This window comes from Xiphophorus couchianus, chromosome 5, assembly GCF_001444195.1.
Source record: "Xiphophorus couchianus chromosome 5, X_couchianus-1.0, whole genome shotgun sequence".
Taxonomy (NCBI): domain Eukaryota; kingdom Metazoa; phylum Chordata; class Actinopteri; order Cyprinodontiformes; family Poeciliidae; genus Xiphophorus; species Xiphophorus couchianus.
In genome coordinates this window covers 31,988,139-32,012,327 of record NC_040232.1, presented here as the reverse complement: position 1 = coordinate 32,012,327, position 24,189 = coordinate 31,988,139, and the positions used below count along the sequence as shown (strand labels likewise).

The following is a 24,189-nucleotide window of genomic DNA, read 5'->3' as shown; positions in this document are numbered from 1 at the left end:
TCACAATACTCCGGCGGTATGTTGACCTAATTTCCTCCCTCAGGTGCCGGACATGGCGGAGATCCAGTCACGCTTGGCATATGTGTCCTGTGTGCGGCAGCTAGAGGTGGTAAAGAAAAGTGCCTACTGCGAGTACATCAGACCGCCCATCGACCGCTTCAAGACCATGGACTTTGGCAAGTTTGATGAGATCTATGTGAGTGACGATTTATTCCTAGAGCACATTTAGAGCATGAGGCAGCACACCAATATTTACCATGCAGAGCTGAGGCTGGATCTCAATGAAGTACATTAATATTAGAGAGTTAATTTAGTTTAGTAATTAAACTGTTGCGATGATGTGCTGAAGAGCAGGAGCTTCTTAAAGAGACAGAAACCCAAATTGAAGGCCATAACTTGCAAAGTCAAAAGTCTTTTAAGTCACGTTTGGTATGTACAGTATTTTTTATAACAACTGAAGGCAACACAGTCACTTGATTATGACTTGATTGTTTGGAGGTGTAATACACACACCTCCAAATTGAATATAAACCCAAATACTTCAGTCATTGACCATATCTTTACATATTCTATCTTCCTAAAGTCTGGCCATGTTATATCTCTAATTAGCTGGGGGAAAAAAGTGCTTCCTAAAATTTTCAGCATTTTTGAACGACTGTTGCAGGAGATCGGTTATCAGCACGCCAAGATGCTGTTCACCGGCTGGGCTCGGGGCGACATCATCATGAACATGCTGAGGGATCACCGCTCGGCTGACTACAACAACAGCAAGAGGACGGACGTGAGCCCCGCTGTAACACACACACACACACACACACATCAAGAATACTATTGGTTTCCTCTAGAACATACAAGTTCACCCCAACAGATGTGGATTTACAATATAAGGAAGGTGATCCTTTTGTCTCTCAGATCGGAACATGTCCCGGAGCTGACTTCACGGATCTTGCGGAGATCGTGTCCAGGATAGAGCCGGTGCAAAGCTACGTAGCTACAGAAGGTGAAACCTGCTTCCCAGAATGGAAGAAATGTCCGTTCTGCTCTTAACGGCATGTTTCTAGAACAGGCGTTGCTCTATTCGCGTGTTAGGGTTAGGAATAAATAAGATTTGGAGCCTCTTACTTGGTCCTTTTAGTAGTAATACCAATTAAAGGGTACAGAATACCAATTAAATTAGAATGTTTTGCTATTCTACATAGCACCTGCTACTAATAAAGTAGGTGTTATTTATATTGGGGGCTCAGTTGAGTGGTCTCTAATGGGTGCTTTAAATCTCTGTGTCCAGCGGATGAGTCAGACTATCTGACGGAGTACGAGGAAGATGGGATGGACACCGTGAGAGAGGAAGAGGGGGATGAGGACGAGCATGAGGAAGCTGAGGACCACTCCCCGGGAGAATGGGGTCAGAATGGCGTTTTCCAGACCGTGAGTCCTGAAAAAAAATAAATAAAAGACACCAAAAAAAACAAGAGATTTGTGTCTGCTTTTGGTTTCTGGTTCATGTCTGAACCGTCAAATATTCTGTAGGTTTTTCAGGGTGTTAAACTCATCTATCTAAAATTAAGGCCTTGAATTGATTTAAAAAAAAAATGTAAGTAGGCTTTAAATACTTTAATCATAGGTCTTAAATTTTGTCGTGGTAAGAGTATTTAATTTCATACAGTGTTTGTAGGAACCTTTCTATCAGGCCAAAGTTTGAGCCGTGTGCAGACTTCTTCATTCGCTGCGTTCTGTGACTCAAGGTGGTTACGGCTACCGTCAACAGGCTGAAAATACTTGCTAGCTAGATAGTAAGCAAACAAACAAAAAAGCCATTAGCAACCATCGTAGCACAAAGTTCCTACAATGAGCCACAAAAAGACTCTAGAAATGTCACAGTTTTGGTCACTTGCATGTCTCTTGTATATCTCTGTCGTGATATCGGTCTTAAATTTTATTCATAACATGTTTTGTGTTTTCCCAGAATGTGTCGCTGTTTAAAATCATCCGATGTTTGCTCACCTTGGTCAACTGGGCAACATCAGCGACAATAAAACTGAAACCATGAGTGAAAGATCTGTTTCAAAGAATAACTTCTTCTGTTGGATTAATGGATTAATCTGTATTTTGCACTGTTTGAGTAAAGGTTAGGGCAAAAAAATAAAAAAAAGTTATGTTGTAACACATGTTGTTTCATTGATACATGGTGAATATCAACATGTTTGAATTTAGCACTTTAGCATTAGCTTCAGCTAAAGACATTGCTGTTTTAGCGTTAGCCGAGGCAATGTTTGATTAATTTACGCATTAGCCTTACTCATTTTCATTAGTGTTGTAGCGTTGGCCAAGCTAATGTTTATGATTATTGCTTAAGGGTTAGCATAACTAACCTCTTAGTTACCACTGGTAATAATCAATCTGAAATTCTTCGGACACTCATGCTGCAAAGCTTGAGTATTCAGGGTAATATCAAAAGCACCGCCTCCTTTAGGGCCCTGGTCTTTGGAAAACATGATTGAAGCAGAAACAGGCCTCGAGTGTCACACTTTAACTGTAAAATGACTTTTTTCTGCTCTGCAGGATGAGGATAAATCTGTGAGGCAACGGCGGAAACTTGCCAGCGAGTCAAACGCTTCAGACTGCTGACAGAAGGCCCCTGACCAGCAGAGGACAAAATTGAGGGTCAGACGACCGAGGGGCCATAAACTTATGACTTAAGACTTGAAATGTGGATGCCACACTCAACATCTGAAATTTCTGCAACGTCGGAGCAGTGTTATTTAGGGTTTTTTTTTTGTTTTTCTTTTTGATCAACTTCAAGAACCAGTTTTGTTCCTATTGTGTCGCATTTGCTTTAACATCTGTGGTCCTAAATGTAAGCAGTTTCTCCTCTTACAGACACTAAGCTGAACTGAATTTATACCACTAAACAAGCTCTCTAAATTTGACTTTAACTTAATAATTTCTAGAAAAATACATTGGATTTGGCAAAGCGTCTCTCTATTGAGGGTTTGTTTTATTTCACAGTCCTCATTTGCTTTTGTGTGTTTGCTTGTATGGGCGTGTTTTACTTGTGCCATTTTTATTTCAGATCGGAAAAGCTTCGATTAGCTTGTTACCAACACAGCGCTAGGAAAACACACTGTTAGACAGGCAAAGTGTGAAGGTAAATATATGAAAATCAGGTGGGGTTTACGGTGAATAAAATAAAGCAGCATTTTATTTCACAGGAAAAACGAAACACAACTTGTATATTTAGAATTCAGCAGAGCAAGGTGAACTAAAGGTGCTTTTTCCAGACTAGATCCGTTGTGAGGAAGGGATCAGAACAGCCAAACGACTAGATTCTGAGCGGCCATTTGTAGGAGTCAGAAACTGTTTCATTTTAGAGATCATGTCGGAACGCGTTAAAGCCTTTTTAACCACACTACACGGCAGTCAGTGAACGCAACTGCGGCGCGTTTGTTGGACTCGCTTCACTAAACAAACAAGCGTGTTGGTTCTGTTTGCACAATGTCAGCACTCAGGGTTCCTGCGTATAACTTGATGTTCACAGGGGAAGGCGGCAAAAAAGCAAACAAAAAAAACAGGTGAACTACTGGGTTTGTTTGTTTTTCTTCTTTTTAGCTTGATTCTCCAATCGGGTCCGCACAAACACACACACACACACACAAAGAAAAAATCCCCAAATCTAATGTAAATATTTATTGGGCACAAAAAATACGCAGAAATCCCGAGTCACCTCAGCGATACTTCTGTCTGTTAGAAACTGTAACAAGATTAAAACATGTTTAATAACGTCAGAATTCATCCATGTATATGGGAGCGATTTTGTAAGTTGACGCTTTGCTGCATAATGGGGAACCTAAACCAAAAATAATAAGTTGTTCTCTAAACACCTCTTATGTTTGTTTCAGCATTTGCTGGTCTGTTTTGTTTTATTATTAATTCTATTTATTTTTTAATTTATGCGTCTACCACTGGCTGTGCAATTTAACGAAAGGCGGTCAAGTGTTGTTTTAATTAACATGGCTTTAGCTTTTTGCACTGAAATGTTTGATGTACTCTTTGCTAGGACAAGGATTACACAGAGGTTGTAATTTATGATGCATATTGGGAAATAAACATAACATTTACCCTGACCTGCTTGAAAATGTTGTCTTAAATCACTTTGTTTAAATGATGATACAACGCAATTCACCCGGTTCGTTGGTCGGTTGCGGAGGTCGATGTTTGCTTTTCGACACGTGCAGCTGAAGTTCTCCACACGCAGTTTGCAGTTTGGTTTTTTTGGATCACATTAGTGCATTTCTCAGAATTGAAATGTCATAAACCACGTGTTCAATCCTCATCTTGCGTCACTTTTTCATATCAAAAACGCAATCCAACCTCAGGATTGCACTTGAAACCGTAAGCTGAAAACACCCGGCCAGTACCTCTTCCTGCGTCTTTAGTGAATTCATATTTTACATTTTTAGCAAATTCAGTAGTTCAAGGTGCTGAACACGATTAAAGCACAACATGATAAACAAAAAGAAACAATTCCAATGCAGCGGCAGAATAAAGAGAAGTCATGAAAACTGTGATCTACTTCCCAGATATTTCTCTATCAAAGGTAACTCTAAACAAGCGGGGTTTTAGCTTTGATTTAACGGCACTTAGTGTTTCAGCAGTTTTGCAGTTTTCTGGAAGTTTGTTCCAGTTCACAGGAGCGTAAAAACTGAATGCTCCTTCTCCATGTCTGCATCTGGTTCTGAGGGTTGCACCTTTAAGAACGAGTATGTTCACACATGGAAAACACTTGACCAGTAAAAGACTTTTCATATTTTCTCATCATGATTACTAAGTTAGTTTGCGTAAGAAGTTCTGTCTGTGGGAATCTGACCTGTTGCTGCCATCCCGATGGAAGCCAAATAAAAATAGCTTCGATCATGATTATAAAAGCTTTGGAAACTTCTGGCTCTGTCAAAAAACACGTGGGTTGTTGTTTGAACAGTGGAGGAGGGCGTGGAATATGCTGAACTTGGGAATATTCCCATCTGGAGTTAAAAAGACAAAAATAAAACACTCCTGGTGACGCCTGAGCGGCAATTCATGACACGCCATGTGATGCTGATTAATCTATTTTACACACATTATTATTATTATTTTTTAAATGCTCCAAATGAATAAAAATATACTTTGCTGAGAGTCAAATTATCGTGTTTTACGAAGTCTAACAAGATTCGTGGTGTCTTTTATTTTATTTCTCTTGGAGAAACTTTTCACAACTTGTGATTGTTTCAGATTTTTTCCATCTGTTCCAAAATCTCCACTGTGCTTTAATTTATCAGCCCAGTCCTCCACAGCGTCGCTGCTCCAACACACCAGAATGAAATGGCTGAATTCCCTCAACAGCATCTAGTCGTTCAACTCTGTAGAGATGGTAACGCGCCATTTTTTAGAGAGCTCAAAGAAGGCAGAACAGAAAACAAGATGGCTACTAGCGCAACACGTGAACACAGTCAGCTGTGTGCTGCTATATAAGGAGGAATGTGTTTGGGTTTTCCTCAACAGGTTGTCCTGCTCCAGACATTTCTCACCATGAACTCTGTCGGATTGCTGTTCTGCTTCAGCCTGCTGCTGGTAGCTGCTACCAGTCAGGCACCTAAACCCTGCTGTGAGCGTTTCTGGGAACACGGGAAATGTTCTGATCTCTTTTCTATTTGGAGTCCGTCGCCGTAGTTTATAGACAAAACGTTGAAAACGTGTTGAGGTTATTTTTGTTTCCCCCAGTTGAAGGGGGAAATTGATCAAATCAAGTTGATTTGATTTCTCATATCAAATTGAGAAGCCTCAATTATATATATGAAGGATGAGGGATATGGTTGTGGAGGAGCCTCATATCAAATTATCATGACATCATCACGGTTTTAATAAACATTTAAAAAAAAAGAAAACGTTTTTGTAAAAGTTACACAGTGCAGGTTTAAGCTGTGTAAAAAAAAATAGTGTTACATTTTTAAATGGATTTGGATTAAGAGCGTTTCTCAATGATTTTAATTTGTTTTTCCATAGTTGCTCCAGAACTGTTGACTGGTGGCGTTTCTGTGGTGCGTTCACTGACTTCTCATATCCTTTTAAAGATTTTTCCTGCTGGACTCTCATCTAGATCGAAACTTTGGATCTCTGAGTTCTTACTCGCGTTCTGCCATTTGAATCTCCTCACCAGATGGCCACCGGTGGATTAATGACAACATCAGGAGCAGTCGCCTACGACGCCCTCGGACAGAGGCTGCGGGCCAGACACTATGGCAGCTTCGGGAATCTAACCGTGGCAGTGGACGAGCTGATGCTCTACCAGCAGGTTGGTTAAACTAACCTTTTATCTGGAGGAACCTCCCACAGATTTTTTTTTTTTTTCTGAATTTATTTTCTTTCCTTTAGAGATCTTCAGTGTTTGCATCAGACCACAAAGATTTTCTGTTGTTTTTTGGGGTTAAACCGTGAATTGGAAATAGCTTTTCTTTGCACCTGAGATATGTTGTTTTTTTTCCAGTTATATGTTATTATTTTAAAACAACTCTTTGATTGGCACAGAGAAACACAAATGAGGTTTTATGTGATTAATGATTAACTCATGCTGAGTATAATATGCATGAAAAAAAACATTCATTTTTTTTGGTCTTATTTCCTGACCTTCAGAAACATGTTTTATTACAGAAAAATGGCACCAGTACATTTATAGTGTTCATTCTTTCTTAAATAACTAAAGCAAAAAGGAAAATGTGTAGGCAGGGACAGAGACTGTCTATTCAGTATTACTATTGATAAGGCTATTTAAGTCAAAATCATATCAATTTCATTATTTTCATCCCAAATTTATCAATAATCTATTTTTAAAGACATTATTTTTACTAAGTGAGCTCTAAGTGCGTTCTTTAAAATGATAAAAACAGATGCAGGGTTTCCCCCAGGAAAGCCCGGTGGTCGGGCCGCCGGGGTTTTGCATTAGAAGATGTTAGGTTGACAGGAAAAGTAAAAATATTACTGGGTAATTACAAATGTTACGGGAAGACATTGTCAGTGAAACGCTATTTAAACCCGCAACTGTAGAGTCTTAAAAACAACAGCAACAACAACAAAAAAAAGTATGAAGTTGTGATGACTGCCCGCATCTGTTCTTTCAGGAGGTCATGTATGAGATCAATTGGAGCGCTCAGACGTGCAGGAAGTTGCCCCTGGATACCTACTTCATACCCATGCAGGTTCCTGAAGACGCTTCCCTGCTCGGTCAGACGATCCTGGGCTCCAGCTCCTCTTGGGGGATGGGTCTGCTGACCAACACCTGGGTGGGGCAATTTCCCAATAACGGTGAGAATGAACCCTGACCATAAAAAAAAGTAATTTCCTCTATCTAACAGGGTGGTAGCAGTGTGATAATCTTGGGCTTAAAACGCTGATTTAGGACCCAGATGATATGCCTGAATTAAAATAAATGAAACATCGGATTTTCCTGCAGGAAAATATATCTGGTTTGTGACCTTAAGCCGAAGCACACTCGGGTTATGCAGCAGAATAATGACCTAAAGCACACCAGAAAGTCCACCTCTGAATTATTTTAAAAAAAACTTCTTTGGAGTGGCCCAGTTAAAGTCCAAACTTAAATCCAATTCAGAAGCTGTGGCCAAACCATAAACTGACTGATAATGCTCAAAAATATTGGCTTTGCAATACAAGCTCTCCTTGAACTAACGTCATTTTTGGATGCAACATATAAACTCGTGTTTCATGTTTGTGCAGACTCGTATTTACTCACCTTCACTGAGATCGGCTGCCTTCCTGTGACTTTGACAAACTACTCTCCAAAAATAGGATGGACCACCATCAGGTTGGACAAACACAACCACACAACAACCAGCCCAATGCAGAACATCAATACATCTATTTTTTCTACCAAACTTAAGTAATCCGTTGCAGTAAGAGATTAGTGGTTTAAAAAAAAGAAAATCCTACAGAAATCTATCTCTAGCTCATAGTTAATAGACAAAGTGTAAAAGATTGTCCTTTTAAAATTAAGTTTATTAAGGCAAAATTAACTAATTGTTTTTTTCCCCTGTGTTTCAGCACCTACAACTGGGTGATTGGAATGTCTAATCCAGAGGATTTCTTCCCTCCTGCTTTCTGCTACGACGCAAAAATGGAGAAATCTGCCAAGCCGCAAACCTTCTTCTCTGCCATGGAGTCCCTGGCCATGATGGTGCAGTCTATGAAGTGAGCACCGGGATCTTCTTAAAAATAACTTTCAGATTATGCTGACGCTATCTAGGAAATGCTACCAATAAAAATGTTCAAATAGAAATCAAATGAAACATAATTTATGGTGTCTTTATCGCTTTTCACTCGAAAAACATGGCTGAAAACGAGTATTAATTTATGAAAAACAGATGGACAAAATATGTTTTGCTGGGTAAAACAAGAATATCAGGAAATGTCAAGAATATCAGGAAATGTGGTGACCTTTTGGTGACCCACGCCAAAGCAGTCGGCGCTAGTTCTGGGCGTATTGATCTAAATATCGATACTGTCGACACCAAGGTGTTATTCTGATGACATCGATATTTCTGTCTGCAGTTTCTCTCCCTTATGTCCACATCACAGAGTTTATGCAGGAATTAAAATGCCAAATATCAATACATTGTCAATTTTAGCAGGATTTTATACCTTTGTAGTGTTTGACAATTTTAATAGGGCTGAATATGATAACGCTTGTTTGTTAAAAATAGTACTGCTACTTAGGTTGTATGCAGACTACAGTTAACGGCCTAGTTCATAAACATTTGTGTGTAGTAAAGGTGAAAAGTGAACAATTTTATTTATTTTCTTCTACATTGCCATGTTGTCCATTAAAAACACAGTTATTTGCCAAAAATCTCTGCCCTGTATTTGATCATAATCATAACTAAGTGAAGTCCAATCATTACGTTAGTCAGTGATAAAATTGACTAACATAATATTAGTCAATTTTCAAGATTGACTAACAAGATTGACATTTTATCTTGAAAGACATTTCAAGATAAAATGATAAATACTGGTATCGGTTTCGGATCCGATACTGGTCTCGATATTCGTATCGGCGATACTTTCCTTGTATTTATATAGAATCAAATCTATACCAAAACTCCCATTATTCAAATGACCCCTTTATCCATCACATGACACCAGTGGAGTGGGCTGGTCCAGAGGCACCCAGCAGTTAGCCACGCTAACAGTTAGCCACGCTCACCAGCTAACTGATTGAAAAGGGCAAATTTTTGCAGGTGAAGTTTTTGCTGTTGAATTTAAAGGGGGAAAAAATCTTGTACATAATTGCACAGTGTTATAAATTCAATTTCTAAACAGTCTGACTCTCATGTGACTATATTTCTTCCACACATTAATAACTGAGCGACGGTTCTCTTATTCATTAGAGGTTCATCGCACATTACCTCTCAGCCTTGAAGACTTCTTCTAATCATCGTCTGTTTGGTCAGAGGTGGTCGTCCGTCCTCACTGTCTAAAATTACTCATCTGCCTCGTGTGATTAACGCGATGCGAGTCTGCTCTGGAAGCATCAGCTGCAATAATAGCATTGCCACTCCAATTATCAGACTAATCGTTCTCTGGCTCTGCGGCTGTGTAGGAGAGGAGATGCAATTTACTGTACCTGAGTATTAGTGTGGGAGACGCTGAAACCATGATTGTTAATTTTCACACTGAATACATTTACAGGCCTCTATTTTAACATAGATTCTATAAATATTGAAGCACCAACTTCAGCCAGAGGCCACACTCAATGAATCTACCACAAACTCTTAAATTAACTGTCCTCCTCAAGACTGTGGAAATCTTTTTCTTACATATTTTTACCCTCCACTCAACTTTCCAGTAGTAGTTTTGACTTCCAGTGGTGTTTAGATTTTATTGGTCTGCAATATTAAATTCATTGTTTTACATCAGATGCATCATTGTAATGAATGGGAACATTGGGATTTTCTGCCGTTTCAAAAGGTGACTAGGCAAATTCCTCTGTTAATTTTGGTCCAACTTTAAATATCTGGGGAAACAATTTTGCTCTAACAGTTTAGCATGTTCATGTCAAGATATTTATAGATATATTTTGTTTAACTAAGCAAAAGCACATTGATTGCTAAAATAAAAAAGTATGTGTAAGCCTCACTGTTAAGCTACCAAATGAAGAAAATTATTTTTATTCTATAAAACAGAAATAAAAGGATGAATTAAACAATGTTCACGTTAGACTTGCTTGAAATAGACACTTTGTTTTTGGCAGCTGGGTTAGTAAAAGCCTGAAATAATAAAAGTTATCTTAAAGTTTAAAAGTTTAACCAAATACAGGCAACAAATGATCAGTCAGATTTTATGTAAAAGTGTGTTACCTAATATCAGTCAGCAGAGGGCGGCAGTGTTGTTCTCTACCTTCGACTTCACGGTAACCGTGTAACTCGCTTCATCTCTACCAGACTGCACTTTAAGTTAAAAACAAACCCTACTTTATTTAATAATCTCTTTTGCAAAATGCACTTTATGTACAGCTTTTTTATTATTAGATTAACGTAATCTTTCCTTAAAATTTTATCGGAAAAGGATGAATGTCTTCCAAAAAGAAAGGAAATGATGTTAAATGCTTTGACCAAAGGCCAAGATTGAAAGTTCTTTTCAGTGCACAGAGTGTGATAAACTAAGTGTACTTTTTATTTATTTATTTTTTGTAGAAAGCATCCTGCCATGAACATGTTACTATTGCTAAAAAGATTATTATTATTATTAATAGGCCTTCGCAGCGCTGCGAAGGCCTATTGTAATCGTACTGTTTCTCGTTCTTTTTATTATGCTTCCGTCAAATGAATTGGCTTTTTGGGGGCTTTATCATATTTAAAAACTCACCAAAGTTGGTGGACTTGTCAAGTCTGCGTGAAATTTACGTATTTTAAGGCCACTGCAAAAATCATAACAGAAACGGCTCAACGGCGCCACCTAGCAACTTTCAAAATACCGTCCGCTTTGACCTTGCTTCATCGTAGAGACATTAAATTTGGTACACTTGCAGAGCTCACCAAGATGCTCAGAACATACAATTAATGTCATAGCGCAAGTTAAACAGGAAGTCGGCCATTTTGGATTGAAGTTCTGATTTTGATCCCATTTTGTCCGTTTACAACCTTCGTATTTGATCGAACTCCTCCTAGAGATTTTGATTGATCGGCTTCAAACTTGGTCAGATTGTTCACAAGGCATGGCCGATTAAAAAGGATCAAAACAGGGGTCAAAGTTTGCCTACTCGCCATGAAACACAAAACTGTTGTATCTCCTACACAAAAACTCACAGAGGCATCAAACTTTCAGTGACTGATCATCATCGGGTGTCCTACAATACCCAATGGTCAAATGATGACATCATTTAAGCCACGCCTCCTGAGAACAGGAAGTGTCATGTTTTACTGTGAACGGTCGCTATCTTACCCCTTTGACCTAATCAACATGAAACTGTGTCCAGAGACAGAAGACATGTTGGTGTGATATATCTTACCTTACATATGAACGCTTGTCTAAGCATTCATTTGCTTAGACAAGCATATGTCTAAGCAAATGGTTGTCTAAGCATATCTAAGCATTCATTACATATGAATGTTTCTCTAAGCATTCATATGTAATGAATGCTAACATATATATATATATATATATATATATATATATATATATATATTGAACACATTTAGTTATACAAAAGCCTTTTTTGGTAACAACAATTAGGAGACATAAACCATCCTTTGTTGGTTCTGCGGGTTGTTTTTATTTACTCTGACTTCTTTCCATGGATTTTTAATTTGATAAAAGAGCGATGACTGGCCCAGCCGTTCTATATGTTTTGCTTTATTTCCACAAAAACAACTGAGAGTTTCAGAATGTAGCTTTAGCTTAAAAATACACACTGACAACTTCTTCTTATCGTTAACAGCAATATCCAATCAGCCTTCAGTTTTATGAGATCTACTGGTGCCATGCGCTTCATGTAAAATGCACACCAGATTATTTTGTCCCAGCATTTCACTGACTTGTTAAAATGTTCTGTAGGAAACTTTTAACAAGCTAATTCTCACATATGATATTCTCACGTCTAATAATGTTTTCACCCTTTGACTTGAACGGCATTTACCAAAACATTCAGAAGTTTATGCATGCAACTCCATGGACTTTAGATTGTTTTGCAAACAGTATGGCTTTTCCATCTTTTTGCTTAAAGAAAAACGGTTTCTAAATACTGAGAGATGTCAGTACTTATTCCCTTACCTGTTCCAATGTCTTGTCCAACTTTTTGTTAGATTGATGTTTTTCTTCTCTTCTATATGTGGATAACTTTTACTGCTGCTAAAATCTGGTGTGGATTTTAAGCCATTAGATCAATATTTAAACTAAGAAAAATGTTGACATGTTTGATATTTTACCCACTGAATGCAGTTTCAACTTTGTTGCGTCTTCCACCTACACATTCAGACAATTCTTTGACATTTTACTCTTCTTTAGTGAACATCTCCAAAGGCATGTTTAATATACTGAAAGGCTGAGTGCGTCCTCTGTTTCTTCTTCTTCCAGTAACGACACACTAACCCAGCGAGCGTCATGAATGATTCTCTTATTCATTAGAGGTTTGTCGCACATTACCTCTCAGCCTTGAAGAGTTGTGAGTCGTCTTCTTCTAATCATCGTCTGTTTGGTCAGAGGTGGTCGTCCGTCCTCGCTGTCTAAAATTACTCATCTGCCTCGTGTGATTAACGCGATGCGAGTCTGCTCTGGAAGCATCAGCTGCAATAATAGCATTGCCACTCCAATTATCAGACTAATTGTTCTCTGAGCGCGCTGGCTCTGCGGCTGAAATGTGTGCAGGACGAGAAGCTGCTGAATCTGATGTTCCTGTTGCAGTAAGAAAAGTATATATTGTTAATTGTCCATTCCACTCCTAAATATTGCCAAAATTCACCTGAGCCTGAATGTTGATGTAAGAGACACAACAATGCTTAATCATTTTGTCTCAATGACAGTCAAAGGCAAAGCCTGTAGGAACACAAAGCAATTCCTCGAAAACTAATGGTCTAAATTTAGATGAAAATTAAGAACTGGACACATAACCAGAGAAATTGAGTTAATTAACATATAATATGAATTATATTTATATGTGATACGATGCTGTGATTTTGTTTTGCAGAGAAGTGCAGCTACTGGAATAATGATTTTAATCCTGCTCTCATGTTGGTCAGTTTGACTCGAGAATTATAGACAAGACTGCTTTACAAAAAACACTCGCATTGGCAAGTATTTTTTTTCTAATTACATCATTTTGAAAAAAAAAAAAATCTAACTGGATGAAATTTGTTCCAATCTAGATTAAAATAACACTTAATTATTCCTCAGTGGAGAAATTTCAGGGTAATTTGTCAGATTAAAAACACAAAGACAGTTTAAAACAATAAATTGTCATTTTTCTCTGTTAATATTAGTAATGCAACAAGTAGCTGTGTTTATTAGATATTATATTACCAGCTCTTGGTAATATAATCTGCTGGGAACACATACATGTGATGCACAAAAGAGAAAACTCATTTTCTACCAGTCTTTTCTTCCTTTAGATCTTAGTTGACGGATCGACTTCACGTCTGGTGCAAGATGGCTTATGAAAACTTAGGCTCTTTGTGTGATGCTGTCAAGCTTTCACATCCACAACTTGTGGCTTAATCAGATCTGTCCAAATTCAACTTACCCAATGCTTTTTATCCTGTAATGTCTGTCTATTGAGCAGGGTCACCTGGGTTCAGACAGCTTGAACTTGATATTGTGAGCTTGTTCTGAAAGACGGCCTTCTTTAGTTTCTGAGGTTGCATGGTGGACACCTTTTAAATATTAGTTTAAGACGGTCTTTACGCCATCACCCAAAATGTACATATAAAGTCTTCCTGGATGTATTCTCATGTCCTTGTTTGACTGTTTACACATAGGGAAAGGAAACAGGAGAGTTTTTTCCACCACTTTCAGCCTCATCATGTCGCGTTTAAATTCACAAGAAGTCACGCCGGCTTTCCTCGTCCAGTCCGATTGGTCCAGTTGTAAGGGACTCTGTTTATTGTTAAATGATTGATCAATCCTCTGTAAGATGTTCAATACTTGAGATGTTATTTTGCAACCCAACCCTCTTCACAGCGGACATGTCTGCTGCTTTCCTTTGTCGTCATGATTCTTCTCCCATTTTCTCTAACAAATCAACTCAGAACTGCTAGAATTGGGATGTGCTGTGGTGGCACAACCCACATCAGCAGGCTTTAGTCCTCGATGTTGCTGTCGCAGGTTAGATTCCCAGCCTGGCGACCTTTGTCGCATGTCTTCCCCTTCTCTCATTACCCACTTTTCTGTCAATTAACTATCAAATAAAGGCCACTGGAGCCAATAAACCCCCCCAAAAAAGAACTTCTAGAATTATTTGTGTAATAATGTAACTATAATTGGTAGTTGCTATTTGTCATTTAAAGAGGCAGTATTATGTGTTTTCCAGCCCCAGTAAAGTGTTTCATATCAATCAAGTATCTGTTGCCTTGAGTTCTTAAAAAAACTCTATATATCAAACAAGCCTTTAAAAAAATTTTACTTTGTAATTTACCGCCTTGAAATTTGGCCACTGTCTCTTTAAGAAGCTCCTGCTCTTTCTTAAACCCTGCCTTCAGGAAGACTTCACAACATGGCTTCTCTATTAACCCTTTAATGTTTCTACCAGTGTTGCACTGAGAAGTAGCTCGTAAAATGAGCTCAGCAGATGCGCAGTTCCATTAGATGTTTGCTAATTGCTGCTGGCTAGTCTGAAGGAGCCGAATTGTCGAGTCGCGGGAGAGAGCTGCTCTGTGAGGCGGAAACTTGGAAACAGCAGCTATGAGGAGGAGCTTTGTCCGCGAAGGCGGAGCTAGGTCCAACCAGGCGTTTTTGCACAGACGAATGGTTGCCATGGAAATTAAATGATTTCTCAAAATCCAGGCAAAACTCCAGATATGTTTCTGATGAGGGGATAGCATTATGACATGATGTAAAGCTCAAAAAATCTGATTTTACTTGATACTGTCCCTTTAATAAAATGCAAAAGTTTAATTTCAGCACAAGGGAGGGAAAAACAGTCGATGCCTTCCTGAACTTAACCCACAGCACACAACACATGCCCACACTCCGTGTGGTTTTTTTTTCTTTTCAAGTGTACTTTTTGAGTATCCATCCACCCTGATCAAAGAGCTCTAATTACACGCATTAGTGAATAATGAGTCCAGTGAGTGGGTACTACACGCACAAAGGAGGTAGAGTTTGCGAGGTTCCAGGTTTCACTGTTTGCGCATGAGAATTTGTGGGAGGATGAGAGCTGACGGTGAACCTTGGAGTCCGTTCCAGCTCGCGTTGTGGCGGAGAGTTGTTTTTCCACCGTCACCCTGTTTTTCTGCACAGGACGGCTAACGTCAGAAGATCACACCAATTATCCTCTTTTCACTGATGGAGGAGGTTCTGCATCTGCATACTCTTTAAAGTTAATCCACTCTAATCCACTCACTCTCTCTTTGCTTGTCAATTATGCTGTTTTTTTAATCTCCCCTCCAGCTCCCAGTATATTTATCTACCAGGAAACTTAAGAGTAAAGAAAAAAAAACATTTTGCCACAGAGTCTAATATAAATGAATGTTTGAGCAATCAACTGAGAGTGGGTGCTGTGGTTTGGGGGCGTCACGACATCCAGCTCAGCGGCGTTCAGTATTAAAAGTTGCTTAGGGTCTCTCTTTCTCTCAACAAAAAACAAACTGCTTGATTAGAGAAAAAAAAAAGATTTTTGCAAGATTAAAGGGGAATTATTCATTTTGCAGGTACCTGGACCCATTTTAAATAACTGTTCAATCCTTCAGTTTTTATTTTTAAAAAACTGTATAGATAAAACATGGCTTAAAAGAAATGTATTCTTGCTATTTGATACCTTATAAATGGGCCTCTGTCTCTATAAGAAGCTCTTTTTTTTACAGAGTCAGCACGTCATCGCAACAGTGTTGCTCCATTAAGCCATTAACAAACTGTTCTTAGGAGCGTCGGACTGAGAAGTAGTTCCTATGTTAAACTCGGCAGGCTCGCAGTTCCACCAGGTGTTTGCTAATTGCTGCTGCCGCTAGTCTGGAGGAGCTGAGTGAACTTTTTTGAGTATAAAGCTCACAAAAGTTGATTTTACATAATATCACCCACCTTTAATGGATGAATGTTCAGCATTTTATCGGGAACCACTAAGGCTTAAAGAGATGCGAGCTCTTCATCAAATGTTTCAAAAGTTCCTGAGTGGAAAAAGTTCTCCAAGCACCGGAACTAAAAACAAAGAAGGACACCCTCGGGATGGCAGAAATGAAAAGCAAGCATATACATCTCGGATTTTCCTAACTATCACCTAGGAGTCCCAATAGAGTATTGAGTTCAGACTGAGGTGTCTTTAGGCCACTAGTGGCAAAATGTCTGAAAATGTATTTTTCTTCCCCCCCCCCCCCCCCCCCCCCCACAGTAGTCCATGTCCCGTCAAACCAGTCGGTAGACGATGCTGCAGCAGATATGTATCCAAGAGGGTGACTGGAATGATAAGTACACATTAACTGACCTTATTAGACATTTCTTCCCCACACAGAACCAGAGACGATCCTCCAGTCTTTGACCAATTAAAAGAATAGAAATCTCAAAAATACTTTTAACGAGGAACGTGTACTAGCAGCAGTAACCCGGTGCACATTTAAAAATCCTCTGAGCCCAAATCATGAGTTCAAATGAAGGATTACTGTCGTTTAAACGTGTAATTAAAGCTGACGCTGTGTATGACCTGATTCAACAGCCGACTGAACGTCCTGATGTGGTGAAACATATTTTAGCTAATTAATTTAGAAAAAAAAAGAGACATCTTGTGCAGATGGTATGCTCTCAATCACTGTCATTTTAAGAATTTTCCACAAAGAGAAAAATAAATATTTATCAGTTCAGACATAGCATCTGCACAATGTAGTCTGACATTATAATTAGGTAATTGCTGCGACGTTTTTGAAGAATTTATGCAAATTTTGTAACAGTGAAACTAGACTTTGGCAAATAAGAGCTTCAATTTTTTTTTCTAATTTGCATTTATTTCATTCCTAGGGGGAAAAAAGCAATTTTGTCAGCCTGTTTAGCGACATCATTTATTTTTTTTTACTAAAAATGGGTATTTTAAGGAAAACACAAGCTACCAAACCGCCTCGGGGCTTCCATCATTTGTACGCCGACTTCTCTCATCTGTGTGTGGTTTGCCAACCTGCACTGAGGCAGACAAGAAAACACTCCAAAGAGCTGCTGAGACTACCCAACAGATCACAGGACGGCGTATCTCCTCCAGCAAGAATCCTTACAGTTCCTCTTTTTCTGACCAACAAGCTGAGCGCTTTGAATCAGCGCAGACACTTCCTGTTTGAACTGCTGCAGAGGCATGAGGAGATGTGGAAATGTTCTTTTAGCATAAGTTTGGCCGTAGCTCTGACATTGATCTATACTTGATCCAGTTTTGCATAAAGACCTAAATAAATAACTAATCTTTTTTTTGTTTTTCTTCATATTTTGGCTGGTAAAATTAGTGTATGCGTGTGTTGGACAGGTTGCTGAATGTACAGAAAACCTGCAGAAGGTTGTCCCAGAAAACTTTCAGGTGGGGCAGGAATCTGATTCCTCAGATTTTATGCTTAAATTTGGAGGAACATAACCAAGATGACCATTGACATCTTTCTTTTTACCTAAGTAAAAAGAAAAAATAGTCACCACTTTTTTCTTTCCTAAAGATGGCACACACAAAAAAATCACTTTTGGAAAAAGTGACTTGGGCAATTAAATTAAGTAGGTGACAAAATTCATTACTGATTCTGAACATGTGAGACAAACTGATTTTAAAACCTCCATAGAAAATATATAGAGGTTTACTAAACAGGTAAAAGTTGATCTTGTCTGAATGGACACCTTTGTCTCTGTTTTTACAGGCATTCATGGAGAAACAGTAGGTTTCTCTGCAGGCTGAATCCTCTTAGCAGAGAGACGGGAATGTGAAAATTTGATTCATGTACATAAAAAGATGTGACAAATAATTTTTTTTGTTTTGTTTTTTTGACTTGTGTAGTGATTACCAGCTTTACTGTGGAAAAACACCTACAGTAGATTTGCATGTTGAACTGTTGTTTTTATATTTTATTATTTATTACAGACTACAGTAGTTTTTGGATCTTAGTCAAACCATTTCAACCAGTTCAGTTTCTGTTTGGAAATCCTGAAATACCAAAAACATCAAGAGAGAAGGTGCGACGGGTTATCTCAGGGGTCTCAAACTCAATTTACCCGGGGGCCGCAGTTGGCCCGCGGGCCGTGAGTTTGAGACCCCTGGGTTATCTGGATGTCTGAACATAAATACGTGTTTCCTTGACTTGCAATACATCCGTTTACAATATAAAGTGTATATTTTGCCAAATAACATGCTGAACGGTACAGACAAATATCTGAGGCATCCTTGTAAAATGTCTTTAAAGGTCAAACTCAGACCAGAGCAAAGATATTTTCTAGCTTGGCAATCTGATTTTCTGCACTCACAAGAAAGTTGCTTTTGCCGACTGAAGGAAAACAAGAGATCTCCAGAGAAAACATATTGTTTCAAGAAAATCTTATCTCTGAGTGCTCCATCTGAGCCTGATATCCCCTCACAGACGGTGACTTTTAACAAAGTTTAGCAGGATTAAAATCGGCTTTCCTCAAATTCCTTTAAGTAAATCGAGCCATTAACAAAACAGGTTGACAGCATTTTTTCCTGTCATCTTGATTTGGACCATTTTTGAAAGTACTGTTCTCAAGAAATGTGTGTTTTTACATATTTTATTCAAATACCTTGGTCACTTTACATTACAATTTAACTTATTAAAATTAGTTTAGACTAACGTAATAAACAACCAGTCATTTTTTAAAGAAAAAAACAACATTCATTTGAGAAAGGGATGTTTAATTCATTTGCAGAATTAGAAATCAATAAACGTATGGATGACTGATTGTTAGCTTATTGATCAGTCACAATGATTTACTATTATGAGGAACTAAGATAGTGGCTAGAACGTAACAGAAATCTCTTCCCTCATGCGTGACCTCATGACCTTTCTACTATTAAAGTCCTTCATTTTTTAAGAACGATTAAGAAATAAATGGGAACTGGTTCATTCTGAGACTCAGTTCAGATTGAGCAAGAGGTGAACTTTGAACACCAATTCAGTTTTAACACTGTGAACTCAACTTGTAGCTAGTTCTTGATGAGGGTGAACAAAGACGCCCCATTCCTGTTGTCCTCCAGTCAGCAGAGCAAACCAAACGTTGGTCTGAAATCTTTGCTTTCTCTAAAATCATAAAATCTTTATCAGGATCCTTGCAGGCTCTGGACACCAGCAGGCTGTAGATTAGGCAGGCCTCTCTAAAAAAAAGCAGTGAAAGAGTCAAAGCACAAAGAGATAAAAACAACTAGCGTGTCTTGTTTTCATGTCAACATGTTTGTAACCATCATGTTCCAAAAGCAGAGCAAATTCTTTACATTAATTAGCAAAAAAAAAAAGAGAACTGGACGCTTTATGAAAACAACGAACGTAGCTGGTGGAAAAATGTAGCTGTTGAGGCCAAACCAATAAAATTTTTACTTTTTTTTTTTCCATTATTATTTTTGACACGTCCATCATACTGTAACCTTGCCTGGTTTTCAATTCACCTGGAAGCGCATCACAGAAAAACCCCACAGGGGCGTAAAGGTCAGCTGTTGCCTTGACATCTTTCTGTCAGAGGTACAAGACTTTGAACCTGTGTGTTGTTTTATTTTATGTACTTTTTTTCTTTTTTGCTTTTTCATTTCTCTAAAAAAGTAGACAGACACTGAGTATGAAAGCATCCAGATGACTTGGCCTCAGTCATCTGAGGCCAAGAACGTAAACACGAGCAATCGGTTACCCGGAGAAGTGGAATTGGGCCGTTTGTTGTTGCGTGTAAGTTTGGACAGCATGACGTTTTGAAACCAACCAATTCATGACTTTAATTAAGAATCTATAGAAAACAGACTGATGTTCAACAACGCAGCTAGAAACCTTCAATAAGACGACCAGACAAAGACAGAAAATCAAAGTTGTGTAAAATAGATCTCGCCCTCTATAAGACAAAATGTCAGTTTGTTTTTCCAAATTGGCATTTCATCGTAAATTGTGAATTAACCAGATAAAGTCCACCATTACCACCACTGGCATTCTGTGCACATGAGATGTCATATTAAGTGTAAATTTACACAATAGAGTATTGCTAAGGCACTCATTGTACGACCATTTGTGCTTTTCTTGACATGTTCAATTCATGTTTGTTCTTTAGTGTTATTGTCAATGCGGCTGCATAATTACCCCAAGAACTCTGTTTGTCTTTAGGATAATCAGGCGGTGAAAACAACATGAATCAACGAATCGTGAACCAGTTCAGACTAGGATGGACATGTTTTACTTTCAAGAACCAATTAAATGAAACCTGCCAAACAACTGCAGTTTTTGCGACCGGAGATCTCTCTCCCGACTCAGGTGAGAGATCGTTCCCAACTCCGAAGTGATGATGCTTTTATCGGGTACAGCAAGTTTTCCTGAAACATCCCACTTTTCCCAGCCTTATCTTATTGCTGGGTCATATCCTCACCTTTACAGGGAAGTGAAGTCTGCAGTGCTTCAGAGGGTCTTTCGTGACTTTCTGTATGGGTTGTGTTGCTCTTTCATCCGACTTCATCTTGTCAGCGAAGTTCTGTTGAAATGAATTTTTGATTTGTACACGTCTTGAAGTAATCAGGCCTGGGTGTAGCCAGAAAATTGTAACCAAAAAGAGGATTAGTGACATTTGATTAAAAAGGCGGTGCAATCGTAGTTTCACATTGTGCCAGGTTGGTTTTGTAGCATGTGATTGGTGGTCGTCTCTAAGCTGCCGGTGTGATTAAGCTGACTTCAGTTGAACAGTGAAGGATTTTATTTTTGATCTGCCCATATCACATCAGGAGGAGCCTGAATCAGATCTCTAGACGCAGCCTCTTTCATAGACCTCTAGACAGCTCGGTATCATATTTGGCATTTCCTAATGTATAGATTTGAGTATTTTTTCCTGTAATATTTTAAATTTGAAACCTCTAAAAGTCATTCAAGTAACTTCTATGTTACATGAATGACTCATAAATTAGACTTTAAACCAAGTTCAGCTGCCTAGTTCATTTCAGCAACAAGGCAGTTCAAATCACTTTATGTCATAAAAACATTATGACGACTGAGCTCAAAATGAACTTTCCTGTTATTTTTCCACTAAGATTAAGTGCGAATTTGAGATTTATTGCCAGGAATCGCATGTTGAATTTTTAAGGCGAGTTCTCCTTTAAAAGTTTTATGCACTGTTCCTGAAACTTGCATGAACTCCTTTAGTGAAGACTATTTCTGCACCATCAGAGACCTGTTTTTCAAATAAATAGTCTGATTTATTCATGTGATTGAGATTTAGGTGGAAACATGAGCCATACAGTGTAATTACACAGATGCACACATATTTCTAGAATTAAATTTGTGTATAAAAGCCATAAAAATGAATTTAAAAAACCCAAACAGAAGACACATACACACCTGCAAATTTCAAGAGAATTTTATTTTCAGAAGCTTATATGTTAGACAGGTTGAGAAGCCCACATTAGTGTTTAAAAATCGGAAACTCGCTCCGATTTCAAACGGTCGCTTGGCTGCAAAAACGCACTGCAGTAATTTGGACAAAAGTAAAAGCATTAGCATGGCTACAGAGCCATCCCAGGCAAATACTGTAGTTGCAATGTTAGAATACTAGTTACAAAGCTGTAATTTGGAATATGCAAATGCGACTGATAAACCAAGCCTCTCACAAATGTCTCTTTATATGTTACACATTCTCAGATGGAATGAGCTCAACAACAAAGAGACTTTTGTTTAACATGGCACCACCATCTCTCAGATGTGTCTGCTAGATAAAAGAGCACGGCATGCACACGTTGTCATCCCAGACACTTTGCTTTGCAGCTTAACATTAACCAGTTTGGTCACTTGTTCACGCTGTGAGAATCTGTTGATTTATGCTTCTTTGCATAAGTGAGAGATCCGGCTGGACGTCCGTCATCCAGGGTTCATCGCTCAGCGTGTCAACGAAGCCCAACGAGCAACAGGCTCTAGGACAACTTGAACTTGCGTACATGTGTAAACGCTGCGCTGTTTTTTTGTTTTTTTTCTTCTTTTCTTTTTGTTTATGTTTGCACTCAGAATGTGTGTTTGAGCATGATTTCTCTTTTTTTGCCCATTTGGGAGGATTCAGTTTCAGGACAATCAGAGATTAAAAAGTTCCCTGCAAGAACTCAGTCAACACTCACAGAAAAGTTTTGGAGTTATCCTATTATTTTATCATTTTTTTGTGTGTAAAAATGGACAGGAAATAGTTGGGGAACTGTAGCTGAAAAAACAATGAAATCAGTAAAAAGTAAAAGAAGAAAAAGCCATTAGTTGTTAAGATTTTACTCATTACTTTTCTAAAAAATATATTTTTAAGTTAAATTAGACATCTATTAAAAATAGGCTATTGTAAATTTTTCTTTTACTTGTGCTATTTTTTCATTAAGTTTTTTTCGAAGTCATTTTCTACATTCTGCACAATTTACTGAGAGGAAATGACTTAACACCGTTGTAATTTAAATATACTATTAGGAGGTTGTTTAGTTTGTTTGAGAGCAACGCTACCAACATTTGTTTGTTCAAATTCTGTTATGTTTTGTATGAGTCGACTGGAAGTTACTGGAATTGGTGCATAACACAAAATGTTAAAAAAGAAATATACAACTAATTGAAATTACAGAAGACAAAAGTCCTGGAAATGAATGAAAATGTTTAACCACAAAGAAAGGTGAACTGAAACAAAATGGTAAAGTTCAGTCTTTTTTTTTAAAGATATGAAATAGACAAAGAAAATAGGAAAATGCAACAGGTAGGTCTGAATAGGGGATACAAATTGGTCAATGTGAGGCTGGTGATGGATTAAACCAAAGAGTTTGGAAATAAGTTATTTTTTCCATGACAAACCTTTCTAGCACCTGTAGAAACGATGCACCGATTAGAAAGTTGGGAACTGACTGAATGAAGGCCTATTTCAAAAAGATACTTAGAATGATACTGGCCAAAATCTGATCAATCTTTGGATTTTACATTTTTGAGCAAGAAGTGATCAAAATAATGTAAAAAAAAAAAAAAAAAAAAAACTAAATTGGAAGCTCAAAAACGAGTATCTCTGGCATCGACCCTATCCACCAAGAGTGATTGTCAGACAGACTTTGTCCAGCCAGTCCCACTGCTGGTACCATCTGTCCACCCTACGACAGAAGTCCTCACCTCCAGTCCTCGAGGGCCGGCTTCCTGAAACTTTAAAATGTGTCTCTGCTTCATCACACCTGAGCCAAACAATGAGATCTTTAGTACCTGATTACTGGAGATCAAGGAGAAAATGACTGCGTAGCGAAGGAGGTGATTCATCCATTTGATTCAGGTGTGTTGGACACATCTAAACGTTTCACGACACTGGCCCTGAAAAGTTTGGTTTCATCTCTAGCCCTTGTGGACCAGGGATGAAGACCCCTGGCCTATAGTGAAGTCATCAATCCAGTCTATGCCATTGGAAAGACGTAAGAGAGAGAAAAAAAGAGTTCAGTAACCAATACCATGTTATCTAAAGTACATCCGATTAGCATCGTGTTCTCCACGTTCTTGCGCTTGCATCAAATCGGTTTGTTCTGAAACCTAAACTCTGTATCAGCAGATTCAGCAGCAGAGGAGTTGGGGCAGCGGTAATAAGCAGGGATGATAGATGTTGGCTCACTGTTGAGGAAATGCTGTGTACAAGAGACACTGAGTTCCTGGTGGTTGTCCGTCAGACATATTACTCTCTATGGGGAATTTTCGCACATCATTTTCAATAACGGCTCACATCTCAGTCTTGGTTAATGCGGCCCGCAGCCTCTGAGCACTCATAGTACCGTTTGGTCACAGCTGGAGACTTTTCAGTCACTGCCACCTTCATATT

At 38.5% G+C, this 24,189-nt stretch overlaps 2 protein-coding genes across 8 annotated transcripts in view; both read left to right on the top strand.

Moving 5' to 3' along the window:
• pnpla6 (patatin-like phospholipase domain containing 6) overlaps nucleotides 1-4,121 on the top strand; it is a 40,605-nt gene extending 36,484 nt beyond the window's left edge. For 4 of the 7 annotated variants that reach the window (XM_028017942.1, XM_028017943.1, XM_028017944.1 and 1 more), the window contains 5 exons: nucleotides 44-196; nucleotides 665-793; nucleotides 913-1,000; nucleotides 1,286-1,425; nucleotides 2,560-4,121. In XM_028017942.1, the coding sequence (XP_027873743.1) occupies nucleotides 44-196; nucleotides 665-793; nucleotides 913-1,000; nucleotides 1,286-1,425; nucleotides 2,560-2,625 (576 nt within the window). In that variant the 3' untranslated portion in view covers nucleotides 2,626-4,121. The remainder of the gene's footprint in view (nucleotides 1-43; nucleotides 197-664; nucleotides 794-912; nucleotides 1,001-1,285; nucleotides 1,426-2,559) is intronic. The other 3 variants (XM_028017946.1, XM_028017945.1, XM_028017941.1) reach the window with 1 other exon arrangement.
• Nucleotides 4,122-5,510: 1,389 nt separating this feature from the next.
• Nucleotides 5,511-8,335, top strand: LOC114144778 (ependymin-like). Its single transcript, XM_028017955.1, has 6 exons — nucleotides 5,511-5,638; nucleotides 6,037-6,071; nucleotides 6,191-6,325; nucleotides 7,149-7,332; nucleotides 7,762-7,849; nucleotides 8,086-8,335. Exons 1-6 carry the CDS (start codon nucleotides 5,512-5,514, stop codon nucleotides 8,234-8,236), a joined length of 720 nt encoding a protein of 239 aa, XP_027873756.1. The 5' UTR covers nucleotide 5,511; the 3' UTR covers nucleotides 8,237-8,335.
• Nucleotides 8,336-24,189: the final 15,854 nt, after the last annotated feature.